Source organism: Tamandua tetradactyla, chromosome 1 (assembly GCF_023851605.1).
Source record: "Tamandua tetradactyla isolate mTamTet1 chromosome 1, mTamTet1.pri, whole genome shotgun sequence".
Classification (NCBI taxonomy): domain Eukaryota; kingdom Metazoa; phylum Chordata; class Mammalia; order Pilosa; family Myrmecophagidae; genus Tamandua; species Tamandua tetradactyla.
The window spans coordinates 150,051,641-150,071,823 of record NC_135327.1 but is presented as its reverse complement, the minus strand read 5'-3'; the positions used below and the strand labels follow the sequence as shown (position 1 = coordinate 150,071,823).

At 33.6% G+C, this 20,183-nt stretch overlaps 1 protein-coding gene and 1 non-coding gene across 16 annotated transcripts in view; both read left to right on the top strand.

Annotated features, from left to right (window-relative positions):
- IMMP2L (inner mitochondrial membrane peptidase subunit 2) overlaps positions 1 to 20,183 on the top strand; it is a 980,891-nt gene that overhangs the window by 740,745 nt on the left and 219,963 nt on the right. For 11 of the 15 annotated variants that reach the window (XM_077168209.1, XM_077168231.1, XM_077168171.1 and 8 more), the window contains 2 exons: positions 9,774 to 9,808; positions 13,878 to 13,980. In XM_077168209.1, coding sequence (XP_077024324.1) covers positions 9,774 to 9,808; positions 13,878 to 13,980 — 138 coding nt within the window. The remainder of the gene's footprint in view (positions 1 to 9,773; positions 9,809 to 13,877; positions 13,981 to 20,183) is intronic. The other 4 variants (XM_077168260.1, XM_077168492.1, XM_077168631.1 and 1 more) reach the window with 1 other exon arrangement.
- Positions 1,696 to 1,802, top strand: LOC143652552 (U6 spliceosomal RNA). The gene has a single exon (XR_013160753.1). It is a non-coding gene; the product is annotated as a U6 spliceosomal RNA (small nuclear RNA).

Sequence of the window (20,183 nt, the reverse complement as noted above, 5' to 3'; positions counted from 1 at the left end):
TGCAGTATTTCTGGAGTATTTGGAGTATTTCTGATACTCCAGAAGCAGTGGAAACAACCAAATCAATAGGCTGAGCCCTCAATCTTGGAATTCTTTCCTATGAAACTTATTTCTGCAAAGGATAGGCTAAGCCTACTTAAAATTAGGCCTAAGAGTCACCCACAGAGAACCTCTTTTGTTGCTAGATGTGACCTCTGTCTCTAAGCCAACTCGGCAGGTGAACTCCCTGCCTTCCCTCTTATGTGGAACATGACTCCCGGGGGTGTAAATTTCCCTGGTAACATGGGACAGAAATCTTATGATGAGCCAGGACCTGGCATCAGGGAATTGAGAAAATTTTTTTGGCCAAAAGGGGACAGAGAGAAATGAGACAAAATAATGTTTCAATGACTGAGAGATTTCAAACATAGCCAAGAGGTGATCCTGGAGATTATTCTTATGCATTATATAGATATCCCTTTTTAGTTTATGGTGATTCTAATGGCTGGAGGGAAGTACCTGAAACAGTTGAGCTGTGTTCTAGTAGCCTTGATCCTTGAAGACAATTGTATAAAGATAAAATGTTTACAGTGTGACTATTTGATTGTGAAAACCTTGTATTTGATGCTCCTTTTATCCAGGGTATGGAAAGATGTATTTAAAAATATGGATAAATAAATAAATAATAGGAGGGACAAAGGGTAAAATAAATTGGGTAGATGTAAATACTAGTGGTCAATAAGAGGGAGAGGTAAGGTGTATGGTATGTATGCGTGTTTCTTTTTTCTTTTTTTGTTAAGAGGCATCATAGGAAATTCTGACAACCTACTCGCTTTTACCCCAGGGAAACTTGATACTGATTTCACCCTCTTCCTGAGACTTGGAGCTGTCTGATCAGAGAAAATCTGATTGGCAATCACATCTGGGAAGTCTGTCCTCAAAAAAAAAAAGGTTCCATATAGGCAGGGCAGGAACCAGAAAAACAAGAGCTGAAAAATTCTGAGATAAACAGAAGCTATGCTAGAGGTCTAGAAAAAGTTGAACTGAATACCAAAGAACAGAGCCTAGGTAAAAGAGTGAAAACAACCTCCAGAATGAACTAATCAAGGAAATCAGATGCTAGACACCAGCAAAAAATTACAAATCATTGTAGGAAAAACGAAGACATGGCCCAGTCAAAGGAACAAATTAACATTTCAAAGGAGATACAGGGATTGAAACAATTCCTGCATGCCAAGTGGCTTTACATTACCCATAAAGTTCACCTAAAGCTTTCATTTCTTACATCTTTTTTAATGCACTTTTATTGAAGTATATCCACATACCCTATAATCACCCAAAGTGTACAATCAGTGGTTCACAGTATCATCATATAGTTGTCATTTATAACCATTATCAATTTCTGAACATTTTCATTACTCCAAAAAAATACATATAAGAATAAAAGTAAAAATAAAAATGAAAAAAACACCCAAAACATCCCATACCCCTTATCCCTCCCTATTATTTATTTATTTATTTATTGTCATTTTGCTTTTTACTCACTTGTCCATATCCTGGTTAAATGTCAGCCACAGGTTTTCACAATCACACAGTCACACTGTAAAAGCTATATAGTTAGACAGTTGTCTTCAGGAATCAAGGCTACTGGAATATAGTTCACCAAGTTCAGGTATTTCCTTCTAGTTATTCTACTCCACTAAAAACTATAAAGGGGTGCTCGCTTCGGCAGCACATATACTAAAATTGGAACGATACAGAGAAGATTAGCATGGCCCCTTTGCAAGGATGACATGCAAATTCATGAAGTGTTCCATATTTTAAAAAAAAACTGTTAAGGGGCATCTATATAATGCATGAGAATTCTCCAGATGGCCTCTCAACTCTATTTGAAATCTCTCACTGAACTTTATTTTGTTTCATTTCTCTTCCCCCTTTTGGTCAAGAAGTCTTTCTCAATCACACAATACCAGGGCCAGGCTCATCCCTGGGAGTCACATCCCACATTGCTAGGGAGATTTACACCCCTGGAAGTTATTTCCAACATAGGGGGAAGGCAGTGAGTTTACCTGCCCAGTTAGCTTAGAGAGAGATAGGCCACATCTGAACAACAAAAGTAGTTCTATGGGAACGACACTTGGGCATAATTATATATAGGGTTAGCTTCTCCTTTGTAAGAAGAAGTTTCGTAACAGCAAGCTCCAAGATTGAGGGCTCAGCCTATTAAATTTGTCATTCCGGTGCTTGTGAGAATATCTGAAATTCCCCAGGTGGGAAAGTTTAATATTTCCACAATTTTCCCCAGTCCTTCAAGGGGGCCTCATTGTGTGTGTTTTGGATCATGGATGTGCTTGTAGTTTCTCAGTTATAGTCTTGAGAGAAGGGACAGGATCTTATTCTTTTATAATATGCCTTTTTATAGTATGCCCTCACCCCCACCACTCCTCAACCTCTGACCTGTCTAAAAAGTAGTCATTTAGTAAATGTTTATTTATACCAAGAAAAAAAGGAGAGTGCCTATTCTAACAGAGTTCACAACCCAATCCTCATATAATAATCAGAATATACAGAAAAACAGCTTAAACTTCACAACTTATTGCTGGTTGATTAGCATTATGTGAGTATGTGTTATAAACTTGTCCTAATCTTGTATGGATGAAGTCTGATGCTTGGTAAATGTAGGTCTCTTTCTTAAATTCTTACTTATAATGGCAGTAAGTTTATAGACAACTATAGATGTTTTAAAAATGTATACTTCACAGGAGTATGTGATGCTATTGTGAACCACTGATTGTATTCTTTGGATGGACTGTATGGCACATGAAGATAGTTCAATAAAAATATTTTTTAAAAAGAAATAATATTAGAAACAAAACTAAATAAAAATTATTGTATGGGAAAAAATGGCAATTGCAGAAAACATAATGATAAACTTGTTATTATTGCACTCATAATGTATAGACATGTAATTTGTGACAAGAGTTTCATAAAGGTAGAGATTCAGAGAGGTATAGGAACATTGTGCAGATTATTGAAGTTAAGGTATGATAGTTTGAAGGTGTTATGTACCCCAGAAAAGCCATGTTGTTTTCCTGATCCAATTTTAGGGGCAGCCATGTTTCTTTTAATACTGATTCAGTTTTGTGGGGTGAAACTTTAGGATGTTTCCATGGCAATGTGACACACCCAATTGTAAGTGTGACTTTTGATTAGATGGAGATGTGACTATGCCCATTCAAGGTGAATCTTGACTAGTATTTTTTGCCAGAGTCCTTTAAAAGAGGAAACATTTTGGCAGTACTTCAGATTCAGAAGCTTGGAGAATGGTTGCTTCAGAGCCAACAGAGACACAAACATTAGAAGATGCTTGGAATGCTGACAGGGAGAAGAGACACTTGGACATGTATGTTTGGAGATGCAGAGCCCAGCAGACATCACCATATACCTTCTCATAAAATGCGAAGCAAGACAGAACCCAGAGTTGTGCCCCAGAGGAGTTAAGTGAAGACTCACAGATTATTAGAAAGGAAACTAACAGAAACTAGAAGTAATGGAACTGGGAACAACTGTGATTCTAAGAAATATAATCATTTGTTACTATAGGTGATTCAACTTTCTAGAAATATTATCAACCAATTTGCTTAAATTCACCTATTAATATATAAACTTCATTTCTAATTCAATACAGCTATACGAAAAGAAGCTTGAATATCCATACTTCAGCATTTAACTACTAAGCAAACATAACAATTGCAGACATTTAGCCTTGGGTAGTGGGTATACTGAACAGCAAAAAAAGCTTGCCATTTTGTGATAACGAAGAGATTCTAATGAATTTTTAGTACTGATTCTACGAATTTTGAGAATCAAAATTAATTTAGTCATTAGAGTTTTAAGCTTATTCCCTGCTTAAAATCCTTCTGTGGCATAAAATAAGCACCCAAGACCTTTCATGATCACATCTTTATAGATACTTCAGCCTCATTTCAGAGATTTGATTTAATTGTATGTGATATTAATATAGTGATTATTTTCCTGATTTGTCTTATCACTATTATTTAATCTTCAATTTCTCTGTTTTGTTTTATGTGTCTTTCTCATACACATCATATAGTTAAAATCTTTTCCCAATTGTACAATCTTTTTCCTGTAATTAGCTAGACTAGTCCATTATTTTTTTATGATTATTGATGTATTTAAGTATTATCATAGTTTGTGTTTTTTATTGATCCTGCTTTTACTATTTTTTGTCCTTTGCTGAATTCTTTTGAATTAATTGATCTTTAGTTTTTGTAGTTTTATTTTCTACCTACTGTTTTGGTGGTTGCAGGCTGTATGTCTTTCATTTAATGGTTAGTCTTAAAAATTGTAAATGCACTAAGAACAAAGTCTAAAGGTAATCATTTTTACCTTTCACTGCAATAATTTAAAGACTTTAGAAAGTTTTAACTCTAATCATTCCCCTCTTTTCTTACATGTTATTAGTATAACTGGCATAATTCCATCTTTTTGTATCCAAATTAAACATTATTATTTTTTGTTTTCATGCCTGTTAACCATGCTTAGTATTTCTTTTACAGCTCAGAACTTTTTTGGAAGCATTATCCTTTTTTCTGAAATACAGTTTTTAGAACAGTTAGTCTACCCCCTAATTGCACATTAGAATCACCTGGGAAACATTAAAAAAAATGTCAGTGTACAGGCTTTACCACAGATCAATTATTAAGAATCTTAGGGACAACTTCCATCTCTATCATATACGAAAGTGCTTTGTGAATTGTCTTCCTACAATTAGCAACTAAAAAAAAAACAATCAAAATATATGTAACAGCTATTTTCAGGCATTGGGTATGGGCAGGCAGCACATGACTGTGATCCCTAAGAGAAGGAAAACAAATCAGGTAAACTCTATGGCAGCTTTCTGTCAGGCTTCTAGACTACAGCAGAGGGAGAGGAAACTCAAACAAAATCTATTATTGATCAGAGTTGAGAACCCAAAGATTGGGTTAGTAGAGACTGATCAAAATTTGTGGGGCCGTGTACAAGAGGAGAGAGCTAAACAGAATAGGAAGTCAAGGTATCTGCAGAACAGTTCCTTCAAATCTTGCTTTATTATTGATCTATGTATGTATAGGATAAAATTTTATGGAACTAGGGAAATAAAAACTGGAAAGCTATAGGAATCTACAGGACTCTAGATTGTTCAAGTTTCCACCAGCTATAGTGAAGAGATCTTATAAAATAGAACATATGCTACTGAGTAGACTCCTCATTAGGTTATCACCTGGTTATGATGGTAAATTAATCCTAGACTAAATGCTGTGCTAGACTCTTCCTAAAAAAAAAAAAAAAAAAAAAGATAAAGCAAGTCTCAAAAAATAGAGAACTTAAAACAAGTCTCAAAAAAAGATCACCTTTATCCTAAGTAATTTAATGTATGCTAGAACAAAGTCCAATACTATTTAAACAAATACAACAAAATTTGACTTTCAACAGCATGAATTTCACAATATCTGCATCCATGCCAAGAAGTAAAAAAATATGACCTATAACTCAAAGAAAATTCAGTCAATTGAAACAGACCAAAAAAAGAATAAAGATAATAGAATTAGTGGTTGAAAATTTAAAATGGCTATTATGAATATTATGAATATTTTCAAGGATGTAAAGGAAAACATCAACATGAATGAAGAAAGGAAAGATGTGAAAAAGACCCCCATTGGGACTTCTACAGTTGAAAATCATATTAATTGAAATGTAAATTCTCTGGAACAGCAATTTCAACCAAAGTAAGCAAAAGGAAGAAAATAATAGTGATAACAGTGGAGAACAATAAATTAGAAAATGAACAAGCAAAAAATACAATGTTTTTTGAAAAGATCAAAACAATTGATAAAGCTTAAGCCATAATAAACAAGAAAAAAAAGAGAAGAAAAAATTACTCTTATTGGCAATGAAAGCAAGGATATTCTTATATATTCTGCTATTAAATAAGGATAATATGGAGGGTACAAGGATAGTTCAGTGGTAGAATTCTCACCTGCCATATTGGAAACCCAGGTTCGATTCCCAGCCCATGCACTTCCCAAACAAACAAACCAACAAAACAAACAAAGAAAAGACTTCAACAAATGGAGCTGCAATAACGGGATACCCAAATGGAAAAAGAATGAAATTGACCCTGCCATGCAGCATCAAATAAAAAAAAAAGGATAATAAGGAAATATTTTAAAGAACACCTTATATTGAATGAAGCTGATCTGGATAGGACTAAGGTATACTAGAAGTCTGAGTAAAGGATGATATCGTCCATATTTTAAAACCTCACCTTCTGGATGAGACTAAAGGGGGAGATGTTTATTTGGTGCAAAATTTATATTTTGGGTAGTACATTCCCTAATTTAACTTTTAAGGTCAGTTTAGTTGAACACCGTAAGTACATGGAATCTTGAATAGGGAGTGAGATTTTGTTGGTTTGTACAGGTTAGTATGATGCCCTGATAAATCCTAAAGTGATTTGGGCAGTGAATAAAGAAGTATTCACAAAGTCCCCTTGGAGGAATGGGGAGAAAGGAGGAAATATTCAGCTTCTCCATTTGAAGAATTTCTAAGACTCTCACAAGCAGTGGGGACAACCAAATCAATAGGCCAAGCCCTCAATCATGGGGTTTGTCCCTATGCAACTTATTCCTGCAAAGGATAGGCTAAGCCTACTTAAAATTAAGCCTAAGAGTTACCTGCCCAGAGAACCTCTTTTGTTGCTCACATGTGGCCTCTCTCTCTCTCTCTCTCTCTCTCTCTAAGCCAACTCAGCATGTGAATTCACTGTCTTTCCTCTTACATGGGACATGACTCCCAGGGGTATAAATGTCCCTGGCAAAGTGGGACAGAAATCCTAGGATAAGCTGGGACCTGGCATGAAGTGATTGATAAAGCCTTCTTGACCAAAAGAGGGAAGAGAAATGAGACAAAATAAAGTTTCAGTGGCTAAGTTTCAAAGAGAGTCTGGAGGCTATTCTTTTATGCATTATATAGATATTCATTTTTAGTTTATGGTGTATTGGCATGGCTAGAGGGAAGTACCTGAAACTGGGGAGCTGTGTTCCAGTAGCCTAGATTCTTGAAGATGGTTGTATAAGGATATAATGTTTGTAGTGTGACAATGTGATTGTGAGAACCTTGTGCTTGATACTTCTTATGTCCAGGGTATGGACAGATGAGCAAAAAAATGTGGATGTAAGTAAATAAATAAATAATAGGGAAGACAAAGGCTAAAATAAATTGGGCAGATGGAAACACTAGTGGTCAATGAGAGGGAGGGATAAAGTATATGATATATATGAGTTTGTTTTTTTTTCTGGAGTGATGCAAATGTTCTAAAAAAATAATCATGATGAATACACAACTATGTGATGATATTGTGAGCCATTGATTGTGCTACCATGCATAGAAAATATGTGTGTGAAGATTTCTCAATAAAAATTTTTTTTTTAAAAAGAACATCTTATATATCAATTTAAGAGTTTCAATGAAATGAATCAATTCCTTGGAGGACAGAAACTGCCAAAGTCCTCTAAAGATGTATAGATTATCTAAATAGCACTATATCTATTAAATAAAATAAATTCAGAACATGAAAAAAATATTCACTCAAAAAAATTCCAAGTCTAGATTGCTTCACTGGTGAACTGTATTACTAACGAAGAAACACTAATAAGGAAACAATACCAATTTTTCACAAACTCTTCCAAGACATAGAATATGAGGGAATACCTCCCAAATCATTTTATGAGGCCAAACCAGACAAAGACAGTACAAAAAAAGAGAAACCTACAAACCAGTATCCTTCATGAGCATAAATGCAAGCATCCTTAACAAAATAATAGTAAAGAAAATTCATCCTGACCAAATTGGGTTTATACTAAGGATATGTTATTTTAACACTCAAAAATAAGCCAATGCATTCACTGTGTTGAGTTTAAAGGAGAAACCACGTGATCATCTTAATACCCATGCATAATAAAGACTCTCCGCAAAACTGTGAATGCAAAGAACTTCCTCATCTGATGATGAACATAGGGGGAAAACATATGTACATACTTAATGTTGAAACACTGAATGCTTTGCTCTTAATATCAGGAATAAGGCAAAGATATCCACTCTCTGGTCTTCTATTCAAATGTTTTGGATGCCCCAGCCATTGTAATACTGGGGGAAAACATATAGTTTGGAAAGAAAGAAGTAAAACTCTTAATTTGCATAAATATGTTGTGTTTACAGAAAATGTCTGCAAAAAATCAACTAGAACTAATACTTGAGTTTAGCAAGGTTGTAGGGTGCAAGTCCAGTATACAAAAATCAATTCTTATATAGTACCTACGAAAAATTGGAATTTAAAATTTAAAAAAATCTTTTAAAATAGCATTTATTTTAATTTATATAGCAATGTTATATAAAATACCATCAAATAAAAAATATTAAATACTTAGAAAATAATTTAAAAATTATGTGTAAGACTTTTATGCTGTGAACTACAGAACATAGAACTGAGAGAAACTAAAGACATTTCAAAATGGAGACATACACTATGTTCATTAATTGGAACACTAAATTTTGTTAAAATGTCAGTTCTCCCCAAGTACATTGAATGCAGTTCTAGTCAAATTCACATATAATGGTATACTGTTCACCAGAAAAAACAGTAGTAATTCTCTAGGGCCAAGGATTTGGATTGGGGGTGCGAGGGAGCCAGGGTTGCCTGTAAAGGGGGCATAAGGAGACTTTGGGTGATTAAAATGTTTTATATCTTGATGGAGACAGTGATTACATGACTATAAAATTTCAACTCATTGGATTTTGAAATTGCTGGATTGTATTCCATGTAAATTGTACTTCAGTGAAGGAATTCTGCTGTCAATTTATTTTCCCTTTGAAGGATTTTACCTTTGGCTGCTTTTCTTTCTTTTCTTTCCTTGTTTGTTTTTTGGTCTCCAGTATTCTGCAATTACACTACCAAAGAGTATTTCTTTCTATTTATCTTGCATATATTTCACTTTGAAACCAGAAATTGGGAGTTCTTTCCTGTTTCAATTCTGGAAAATTCTCAACCACTATCTCTTTACATATTGTCTCTTTCTTGTTTCTTTTTATTCTTTTCCTTTGAGACTCTGATCCAACTTAGTGACATTTTCTAGTAATGTTCTCCATGTCTCTTTTACATCTTTCGTATTATCCATTTCTTTACCTCTGTTGAATTCTTTAAATATTTTCTTCAGATAAATTTTCCAGTACATTACTTTTTTTTTAGCTGATATCAATCTGTTTTTTTAACCCAATATTTAGTTATATGTTTTAATTCTAAGAGCTAAATTTGAGTCTCATCAGATGCCTATCTTTTTAACTAGGATATTATTCCTTTTTAACTAGTTTGCATTTTCTAATACAAACTTCAATTTTGATATAATAGACATGGTTCCCACTGCCAATGATCTCTCTGTGCCCTAAAACCTTGACCCCCATTCCCTTCATAACTATGAAAGCCCAAGGCTCTAGGATCCATGGAGCAGTAAGCATCCTCAGGGAAGCCACTATTTTGGACAGAAATAAAAATAAATAGAATGATTGAAAAATAAAAAATAAGAATACATTTGATTAATAATGAATTATTAATACTAATTACCTAAGTTAAGTGTGTGTGTATGTGTGATTGAGAAATACTTTAAACACGAATTTATTCCATTCTTATGTTTTCAAGGATTACACTCACAACATCTTTTTTTTTTTTGCATGGGCAGGCACCGGAATCAAACCTGGGTCTCATGCATGGCAGGTGAGAACTCTGCCTGCTACTCACAATACTTTCGTATTCAACTCATTACACCCAAAAGATTCAGAGATTTATAAAACATTGTTTTCAAGGTCGAATCAAATTGGATACAATCATTCTTCATTCCATTTATAAGACCTAGGCAACTTTTCTTGGTAAAGCTAGTACTAAAAAATACCCTTTTTTTGTAGACAGGTCGTTGGAATACCATACAGAATTCATTTTTGACTGTCAAAACCGAAATTATTTGCAAGCCATAGATACATACAACCTTGTAGGCCGACACCTCACTTAACTGTTAAATCACCTAAAAGATTATCTTGTCTTTCTTTTATGTGAATTCAGGAGCACAAAACTATTTAAAATTCCTTCCCTAGAGAATTTCTATTAGAAGTATTATATTTCTCTGGCAGTCTTATAAGAAGCCAGCCATATATATATATATATATATTTTTTTTTTTTTTTTTTTTTTTTTTTTTACATGGGCAGGCACCAGGAATCGAACCCGGGTCCTCTGGCATGGCAGGCAAGCGTCCTTGCCTGCTGAGCCATCGTGGCCCGCCAGCCCTATATTTTACCTTTAAAAATTTTAAAGCTACTTTGAATTGTTATTTAAACAGATTGAAACCTGAGGAACAGAATGTGGACAATGTACACGGCATGAATTGTGCCAGGGTTAAATAGGTCAAAGAATTATTTCACACCTATCTAGAATCTAGGGCAACCACCCTCTATTAGAATAGCAACACTCAAATGTGCAGAGACTAGTAGATGAAAACACAAATAGATAGATTGTGTTTGCACATGTAAATTGTAGAACGTCCCAGAAGGGCATAAGCATAAAAGAAAGAAGGATTCATTGTAAGATTAGAAATGGTCTGTAGTGACAGCATAAGCACAACTGAGGGTGGAGCAAATTATTGAAGCATAGTTCAGGTGATTTTTTAAGAGACTGATGTTAATGGATAGCAGAGGCTGAAAACATTCTGAATTAGAAAATGAAAGAAAGAAAACAGTAGACAAAGAAAGACTATAGCAATATTAACTAAATACTTAAGTTTTTATTATGAAGCAGAGTATATTGGGTATCTTTACTTAAAAATCGAAACTATAACAAGATAATCCAAGTGTTTCATATGTGCCACTTTTACCCTTAAAACAACTTTTTGAGTTAGGTACTATTATTTTCTCAATAATATAAATGAGGAAACTGACACAGTTTCATCAGCTTGCTCAAGATAGGTAAGCTTGCAAATGTTACATATATAAAATGCCAAGACAGTCTGACTCCAGAGACTATGCTCTAAAGCAGCCTCTTTATTATATTCTTACTAGTTTTTACTTCAACCCAATGAGGGTATGTCTGTTTCATGCCATTTTTAAAAATGGGCAGATAGAGGTAGGAAGAAACTCCAAATAAGTTGCACAAGATTACTTGGAAGTAATAGTATCAAGATCTTAAAACCAGTTTTGTTTACTACAACTTTCTGTGCATTTTCTTCTATATTATTCTGGCTCTGCGGCAGTGTTTTTTTGTCTTTATTCATTCATTCATTCATTCATTCATTTAGCATGTATTTGCTCAGCACTTTGTGAAATGCATTCTTCTAGACTGGATGCTTTCTAATCAACAAAGAGGGCAACTTACCTGTTTCTGTAAAATTTACATTCTAGTGAGACAGGGAGATAGACAAACAAATAAGTGTATGTCAAGTGTTAATGCCTGCAGTAAAGAAAAATAAAACATTGTAAAGGGCTATAAAGCGAAGAGAAGAAGAGTATATTTTTATTTTTTGGATAAGGTGGCTGATCCAAAGAAATGTGCAGCTGTCACTGGTAATTTTATGATACTGTCATTTTCTATCACAAGTATCTTGACTCCTTGGTTATATGACATTGAAATTCAGTCTGGATTTTATATCATTCTACTGGTTTCTTGAAGAATATGCCTGACTTAAAACAACCATTTCATTGCAGAAATGATTTTTATCCTGGTTTTATTTTATAATACTGCTTAAATATTATTTGAAGAGACAAATGGGTAATAGTCTTCTTTTTTATGTTTTTATCCAAAATACTCAGCTTAATAAAATGAACATGTGTGGGCGGGCAACAGTAGTTCAGTGGCAGAGTTCTTGCCTGCCATGCCAGAGACCTGGGTTCATTTCCCGGAACCTGCTCATGCAAAAAAAAAAAGGTGATGAACATGTGTTTGGACCTATTTGGAAAATGCCAAGAAATAAGTACAAGGATCTTCTTTCTGTCATTAACACAATGTGAGAATTAGTTCTTGGAAGCAATCTTATGATAAAAGGAGCAGTGATGTCAAGAATTAATTGACTGATTTTAATTGAAGAACACGTACATTACACAGATATGATACTAAGATGCATTCAACTTGTTTCTGCTTTTCCTTAAAAAGCTCAAAGCCTTGTTCCCAGGCTTTTAATTAAAAACAAACAGCCGTCATCAACTTACTCTGGGCTTAAAATGGCCACAACATTGCTTCCCTGCATGAATGATCTACTGATCTAAAGCAACATAATACAACACTGAAATTATCTTGAAAATTGAAATCCATCCTAGTTAGTGAATACTTTTCAATGTCGATTAGTAGCAGTTTAAGTGTAGTTTTCCTCTTTTTATGTGTTCTTCTGCAAATATACAACCTGCTAACTAACAAAAAAAAAATGGTCTTATAGGGACAATATCTCAAAGAACACTGTGTCAAGCTCAGTTTCTGGGATTAACTCCATGACTTTGGGAATGATATTCATTCATTCATTCATTTAGGCTACAGCTTGGAGATGCTTCTCTAGGCCTTTGCTGTTCTAAGTCTTTGTCCATATTTTTTATTCTTTCTTTAGAATGAATTTCTCTTAGCAAAATAATAGGACAAAAGTCATGAATATTTTAGTGCCTTAATTTTCCAAAACCAGACCAAAAAAGACAAAAATAGTTATATCATTTTATATTTCCATCAACAGTGTGTAAGAGATCCTTCCCTTCCTCCATCTCCTTGCCAGCATTAGGGTTATAGAATATGTCACTAAATGTATTTCATCATGGGTCTTTAAATAGTCTTCCAAATTGTTAAGCAAGAAAAGTTTATCATTTTCAAGAATAATTTATTAAAATCAACTAGGGCTCATCAAAACTTTTCAACTATCATTGACAGTTTATACCAAATGAGATCATCCAGACCATTTTCTTTCTTTTTCTTTCTCATATATGCTGAATTTTAGAGTATTAAGAGTTTTTGAAAAGTGCTGTCAGTTGGTTTGTAAAGTTTATTTAACTAAAAATGACAAGTAAATTGGAAAAGTTGAATATTGATGTAAAAGCAAGTGCAAGAAAACTAATAAATCTGTATTTTTAGGGCTTGTTAAATTCCTTAAGCACAAATTTAGAATGTTGTGTACTTAATTAAATATTAAATCATTATCTTTGGCGCTAGTACATTTTATCTAAGCACAAAATTCCCACCTGCAGAAATAGGAAAAGAAAAAAATATATTGTGGATAGATTTTCAGGGTCCTTATCACATATTACTTAAAAGTTAAGAAGTTATCGAATGGATTCATGGTTAACCTGTGTTCTGGTTTGCTAAAGCTGCCAGAATGCAATATACCAAAAATGAATAGGCTTTACAAAGGGACTTTATGAGGTTGCTCTCAGCTTCTGTTCCAGTGGCTTTCTCTCTGAGCTGCTGTGGGTCATGTTTCTCCCAGGCCTTTCTGTCTTTGAACTCTCTCCAAAATGTCTCTGCCTTATATTCTCTCATAAAGGACTCCAGTAAAGACTACTAAGACCCACCTTGACTTGGGTGGGTGAGTCACATGTCCATTTAAACAACCTAATCAAAAGGTGCCACCCAGTAATACGTCTGCCTGCACAAGAATGAGTAAGAAAAACATGGCTTTTTTGGAGTCCGTAACAGTTTTCAACCAGTGCAACCTGTAATAACCTGTGGCATCTCTACGACAGTGTTTTTGCTCTTCCTGAGTTTGTATACTTCTCTATTGAATCTCCTTTCTGTTCTTGTCTCATTTATTGTGCTGCTTGTTTCTAGGACCAAGGGACACAAAAACCGGTATATCAAAGTCCCACGTGGTCACATCTGGGTTGAAGGTGATCATCATGGACACAGTTTTGACAGTAACTCTTTTGGACCGGTAAGTCATCTTGTCATTGATACAATCGGATTTCGGAAGTGGCAACAAAAGCTTCTCAAATAGGTTGATTGAGTAATTGAGCCAAGATTCGTCATGATTTTAGCATCCAACAATTTATGTTTGAAATTCTTGTGTTAAATATCATGGATAGATAACGTAAGCTATCAAGGTGTGTGTATATCTATGTGTGCGTGTGTTTCATAGGAAAAAACTTTAACCCTTCAGCGAAGTACCAGAAGATGCCTCAGCTAACCACCTGATCCCAATAAGAAGGTTCTCTTTTATCACCAGGAATGCTCAGTAACTTATGTTTTGAGTGAAAATTTAACAGACATAATGTGTAAAGAGCCTATAGGCATAAATTTTCTGAATTGTTAGTGAAAAATGGAAGTCTAATGGAAGTTACAGAATTGGTAAATAACATTTCTAAGCATTTAATTTATAGCAGAAATGTAGACGTTCTTCATTCCGTGCTTATACTCCATAAAATATGTGACTAAACTGATATTTTGAAATTTTTTTGGAATTTGAATGCATAGATATTTTCTATTTATGAACTCATGGATTAAATCATTATAAAAAGTGAGGAATCTTTTAGTTAATGGAAATTGTGCCTGATTTGTAGTTACTAATATCATATCTGTTTTAAAAGCTTGGATCTTCACCTGCTAGATATTTCTATAGTTAGGTATACCTGGTTATGTATTTATAAGTTACTATTGATCACATAGATTTTTGTCTAAAATTAAATGGTGGTGATCTCTAGAGAGACACATTCCTTCATATATATTGGGTGCAATTTAAAACCACTAAAGGGGCTGCTACTTAACTCACCTTTGGCTAAAAGTATAATATCATAACTGGGGTTGAATAGTTGTTATGAATAAGAGGAAGAAAACTTTAGGAGGTGATTCCTACATTTTTTTCTAGTTGCAATGATAAGACTTTCTAAAGTCTTTTCTTGCCTTTAAGTATTAAGTATTACCAAAAAAAAATTTTTTTTTCTTTGTAGGGGTGAGCCAAAAATAGATTGGAAATGTCTTAGGTCCCTTATAGTATAGAAGTTATTGTAATGAAGAAATATAGTAGCAATCTGAAAGTGAATTTTATGTCCCTCTCATCGATAAGATTAGGCTTATTAAATGTTATCTTGCTGTTAGCCAAGTCCACATTAGTGTGTTAGTTAACTTTGGTTTGGATTTTAATTAGTTAGGGTAGTGATTCTGCAATGAAGTATTAGAAAAATGCTTGTTTTTTGTTTAATCAATTGTGAGGTGTGTGGCAAACAATTAGTTATTGGCAATAAAGTACTAAAGTTTGAGACTGGTTTGCTTTTTCTTTATTAATAAATTAGAGTCAATGCAATGATATAATATTCTCACTTGTATTCCATCTGTTTTCTTATATGGAAAAAGGATTGAGTTGATAGGCAGGATACTGGAAATTGCACATAACCCTCAGAGTAGCACATTTATTGTACGCTCTTACTGAACTAATTTTCAGTGGTTTTTTGAACCACTGAACCATGTTATACCCATGATAGTGTATTAGATATGGAAATATCCTCTGTCATGTATATGAAAAAAAAGATGAGAGCCATATATGCAAAACAACCTCACTGTGTTTATCACAATAAGAAACTATGGCATACAAAACAGTGACACAAATATATTGGGTGCAGTGCTTAAAACCATTTGGTTTAATTCTTGGTTTTAAATAAAACCGCTTGTTAATTACAGCTTGAATCAATAATTTGAAGCAGGGGTACAAAATTAGTTTGAAATTTAGTGATTATTTTTTTTTCTTTTTTTAAGTAATATAAAAATATCTACTCAGAGTAGTTCTTGGTTTAATTAGTTGGACTAAATATCAATTTCCATTGAAGTAACTGTTCTTTTTATTTGCCAAAATTAGATAAAGAACCTTTTCTAGGGTGAAAAAAATGGTTGAATCCTATATTTAATGAATTATAATACCAATATTTTTACTTTCAGAATGAGCTCTAATATTTTGTGTTCCAAAAGCATTTATGACTAGGAAAAGTTATGAGTTATTTACAATCATGTTCCCAAACAAGTTTTAAAGGGACAGAAAGAAACACAGTGAAGCAAACCTCCCACAGTCCTTATTTAAGTCTAGGCTGTGATGTTTGTATGTAGAGATTTCCTTTTTTTTTTTTCCTATGTATGCTGTATGGCTGGGGTCACATTTCATTCTTTTTCCATGTGAGTATCCCATTATTGCAGCACCTTTTGTTGAATTTTTGTTTGGTTTTTCATTTGTTTATTTGTTTGATTGTTTGGAAAGTGCATGGGTCAGGAATCGAACCCAGGTCTCCCACATGGCAGGCGAGAATTCTACCACTGAACTACCCTGGCACCCCGTGTAGAGATTTCTTAATGCATTTTTTTATTAGTGGTTGTCTGAATAATTTGTTAATTATTTTCAGCTTTTGAAAGTCTAAAAAATTAATCTTGCAATTTTATGTTCATATAGAATTTTAAAGTCTATAGTTTAGTTGAGTTTTTTGACTTGTCAGTCAGTGTACTTGTAGGTCTTTTATGAATGATTAGCGATCTCCAAGCTTTTTGGATTGTTGATTCATTGCTCCCCCTTGAAAGCGGGAAATGCACGTTCCTTGACATAAACAATCTATCTGATTACAGCCGCAATCTTCTCTAGGGTGCTTATCTTGACTTTGTAGAAATTGATTCAGTCTTTACCCTTCATTTCCCTTCTAAAGAACTTAGAAGAGCATTGAACAACTTTTGAACATGCTTTAACTCTTCGACTGGTCATTATTCTTTAACATAGAATTATGTAGATACTCAATTGAGTAGATACTCAATTCCTTTTAAGTTGTAGTCTACTGGTAAATAAAATGGAGTTGACGTTTCCTATGTTCAGGTGGATTTTAGTTGTAATCTACTAAAGAAGAATAAAAAAAGAATGTCTCACTTCATTTTTTTTCTCCTTTGTTTTATTATTCCCTAGTTATTTCTTAATATTTGTATTGCGTTTCTGATTTGGCTGGATGTAAGCTCAAAAGGGAATTAAATAGTTTCACAAGTGAGAGATGAATAACAGATTATTAACAAAAGATAGTAATTTTAGGTTATAGCAATAAAATGCATTACAACAGAGGCGAACTTGGTATCTTGCAGTCCAGCACTCATACTTCTAACTTGTTGAGAATAACATCATGGGAGGAAACTTACACAATCTCTTGTGAACATAGATAATATAATAAAATAGAAAACCCTACAATTTTGGCAATAGGTCTTAGTCACTTAAACTTCTTTGGTTCTAAATTTCTTTATGTATAAAAGAATTTTCCTTGTCTCAGAAATTATATTAAATAAATAATAAAATGAGTGAAGATTTTTATATAAGTATATTCATTAAAATTTTAGGAAGCATCTTCAACATCTTAAAATAGGAGAATTATTAAATAAAACATGGGTCATTCAGAGGACAGAAAGTATTATGCATTCATTAAAAACTATACTTGTGAAGAATTTTAACAATATAATATTCATGATATAGTTTTATGTGAATACATAAAAATAAAGAACTGTACATAAAGTATTATGTTAATTATCTCCAGTTATTCTAATTAAAGGTGATTTATTGTTGTATCTCTGTAATTACTATGTTTTAAAATGTTTTCAATAAAGTCTTACTACTTTTAAAATTCAGAAAACTATTTTTTTAAATAGGAGTAAGGTGATTGAAAGTAAATCATTTCTATGCTTCATTTTCACTCTAAGTTCTATGAAAATATCTTCTGGTATTATGGCTAGAGGGGAAAATATCACAGATCTGATTGGGTAGGAAATGTTTCAATTGTGAATCATATCACTATGGAATATCTCTATGCTAAACTTCTTGAATTTATCATCATTGCACAATAATAGAAAATATCTGAGCTCATGACATAGGTTCACTAACTTACAATTTGACCATAGTTCTCTACTGCATGAAATATTTTTTGTGGGTTTCTTTTAATGTTATAATTTTCTGGAAGTATTGTTTGGTGCATATTACTATTTGACTTTACTGGATTATATAATAAATGCATCTGATGATTTGGATATATTGGTTTATGATTGCTTAGAAGCATTTTTCTTCTTAGTAACTTTTTGCTTAATGACAGAAATTAATGTTCCTATACCACCCCAACTTTACTATAAATGACATTCACATTTTCTGTTGCAGCCATATTGTTCTTTTCAAGCACCCAAAATTAACTGATTATAATAGATAATTATGAATGTTCTGCTTGCATGAAAATAAAGCATGTAAACAGCAAATGTTGTATTTATGTTTGTATGTTGTATTGGTTTGCTAAATACTACCAGAATGCAATAAAGCAGATATGGAATGGCTTTTAAAAAGGGAATTTATTAAGATACAAGTTTACATTTCTAAGGCCATAAAAATGTCTAAACTAAGACATCCAGAGAAAGATATCTTGACTCAAGAAAAACCAATGTCTGTCACATGGGAAGGTATGTGGCTGGCCTCTTCTGGTCCTTGTTTCTGGTTCCATTGCTTCCAGCATCTCATGCCAGTGGTTTCCTCTCTAAGTGTCTGTGGGCTTTCACTTAGCTTCTCCAGGGCACAATTCTGGTACCTCATGGGAAGGCACATGGCGATGTTTGCTGGGCTCTGCAACTCCAAACATCCATGTCTAAGCATCTACTCTCTCTGTTGGCACTCCAAGAATCTCCAAATGTCTGTATCTGTGTTGGCTCTGAAGAGACTGCTCCCAAACATCTGAGCTTCCTCCAAAGTGTTTCCATTTTTAAAGGACTTGATTTTAAAGTAATCAAAACCCACCTTGAATGGATGAGGCTATCTAATCAAAAGGCCAGCCACAATTGAGCACATCACATCTCCATGGAGTAATCTAATCAAAAGGTCACACCCATAATTGAGTGGGTCAATCTCCTTGGAAATAATCTTATCAAATATTTCCACCCTACAATCTTGAAGCAGGATTAAAGGACACGGCTGTTATGGGGTACACAACACTCTTAGACCAGCACATATGTGTACATACACAGCTGTGAATTTTCAAATAGTAATTTTTAACTATTTCAGATTAGCAGACTTCATCAATTAAAAATCCATGTAGCAGTTCTTGCTTCCCTTTATTAAAAATATTCATTTCAGTACTTATATTTGAGATTTTCTCATAGGTTTCATTCCTTTTGATGAAAAAAAAGGTTGCTGTTTTCTTGGGCTCCTTTTTTTATGCATTTTCTATTCTTGAAATTTTTTATATAGTTTTTTTAATAGTGAATTTTTTTAGTATTACTTATTCATAAAGCATGTAATCATCTAAAGTGTACAATCAATGTTTCACAGTATCATCATATAGTTGTGCATTCATCATTACAATTGACTTTTTTTTCTTTTTGTGAAAATGACATATATACAAAAAAGCAATAAATTTCAAAGCACATCTTAACAACTAGTTGTAGAGTAGATTTCAGAGTTTGGAATGGGTTATAGTTCCACAATTTTAGGTTTTTACTACTAGCTGCTCCAAGACACTGGAAACTAAAAGAAATCATACTCATTTGTTAAACCCTTTCTTCTCTGTATTAACTCCACCATCTCCTTTGATTGTTCTATCCCACTCTTTAGGGGTATTTGGGCTATGCCCATTCTAACATTTTCATGTTGGAAGGGGCTGTCGATAATATGGGATAGGGAGATGGAAATAGTTGATGTTCTGGAGAGGCTGGCCCCTCTGCGTTTCAGGACTTATCTGGCCTAGGAGCCTATCTGAAGGTTGTAGGTTTCTGGAAAGTTACCCTAGTGCATGGAACCTTCATAGAATCTCATATAATGCCTAGGTGTCCTTTAGGGTTGGCAGGAATGGTTTTGACTGGGGTTTGGCAAACTGTAATAGGTGAGCAATGTCTAGGGGAAGCTTGCATAAGAGTAGCCTCTTGCATAGCCTCTCAACTCTATTTGAACGCTCAGCCACTGATATCTTATTTGTTAAACTTCTTTTCCCCCATTTGATTGAAAGGGTGAATTTTATGATATGTGAATTATATCTCAAGAAAACTGTTGTTTAATAAAGTGGTGTACTATAAAATATATTTTAGAAAAATTATCAAAGCTTTTAATAAAAATTGGTAGCATTTAAATAGGTATACAATGATTACTGAAGGAAAAAAACACAT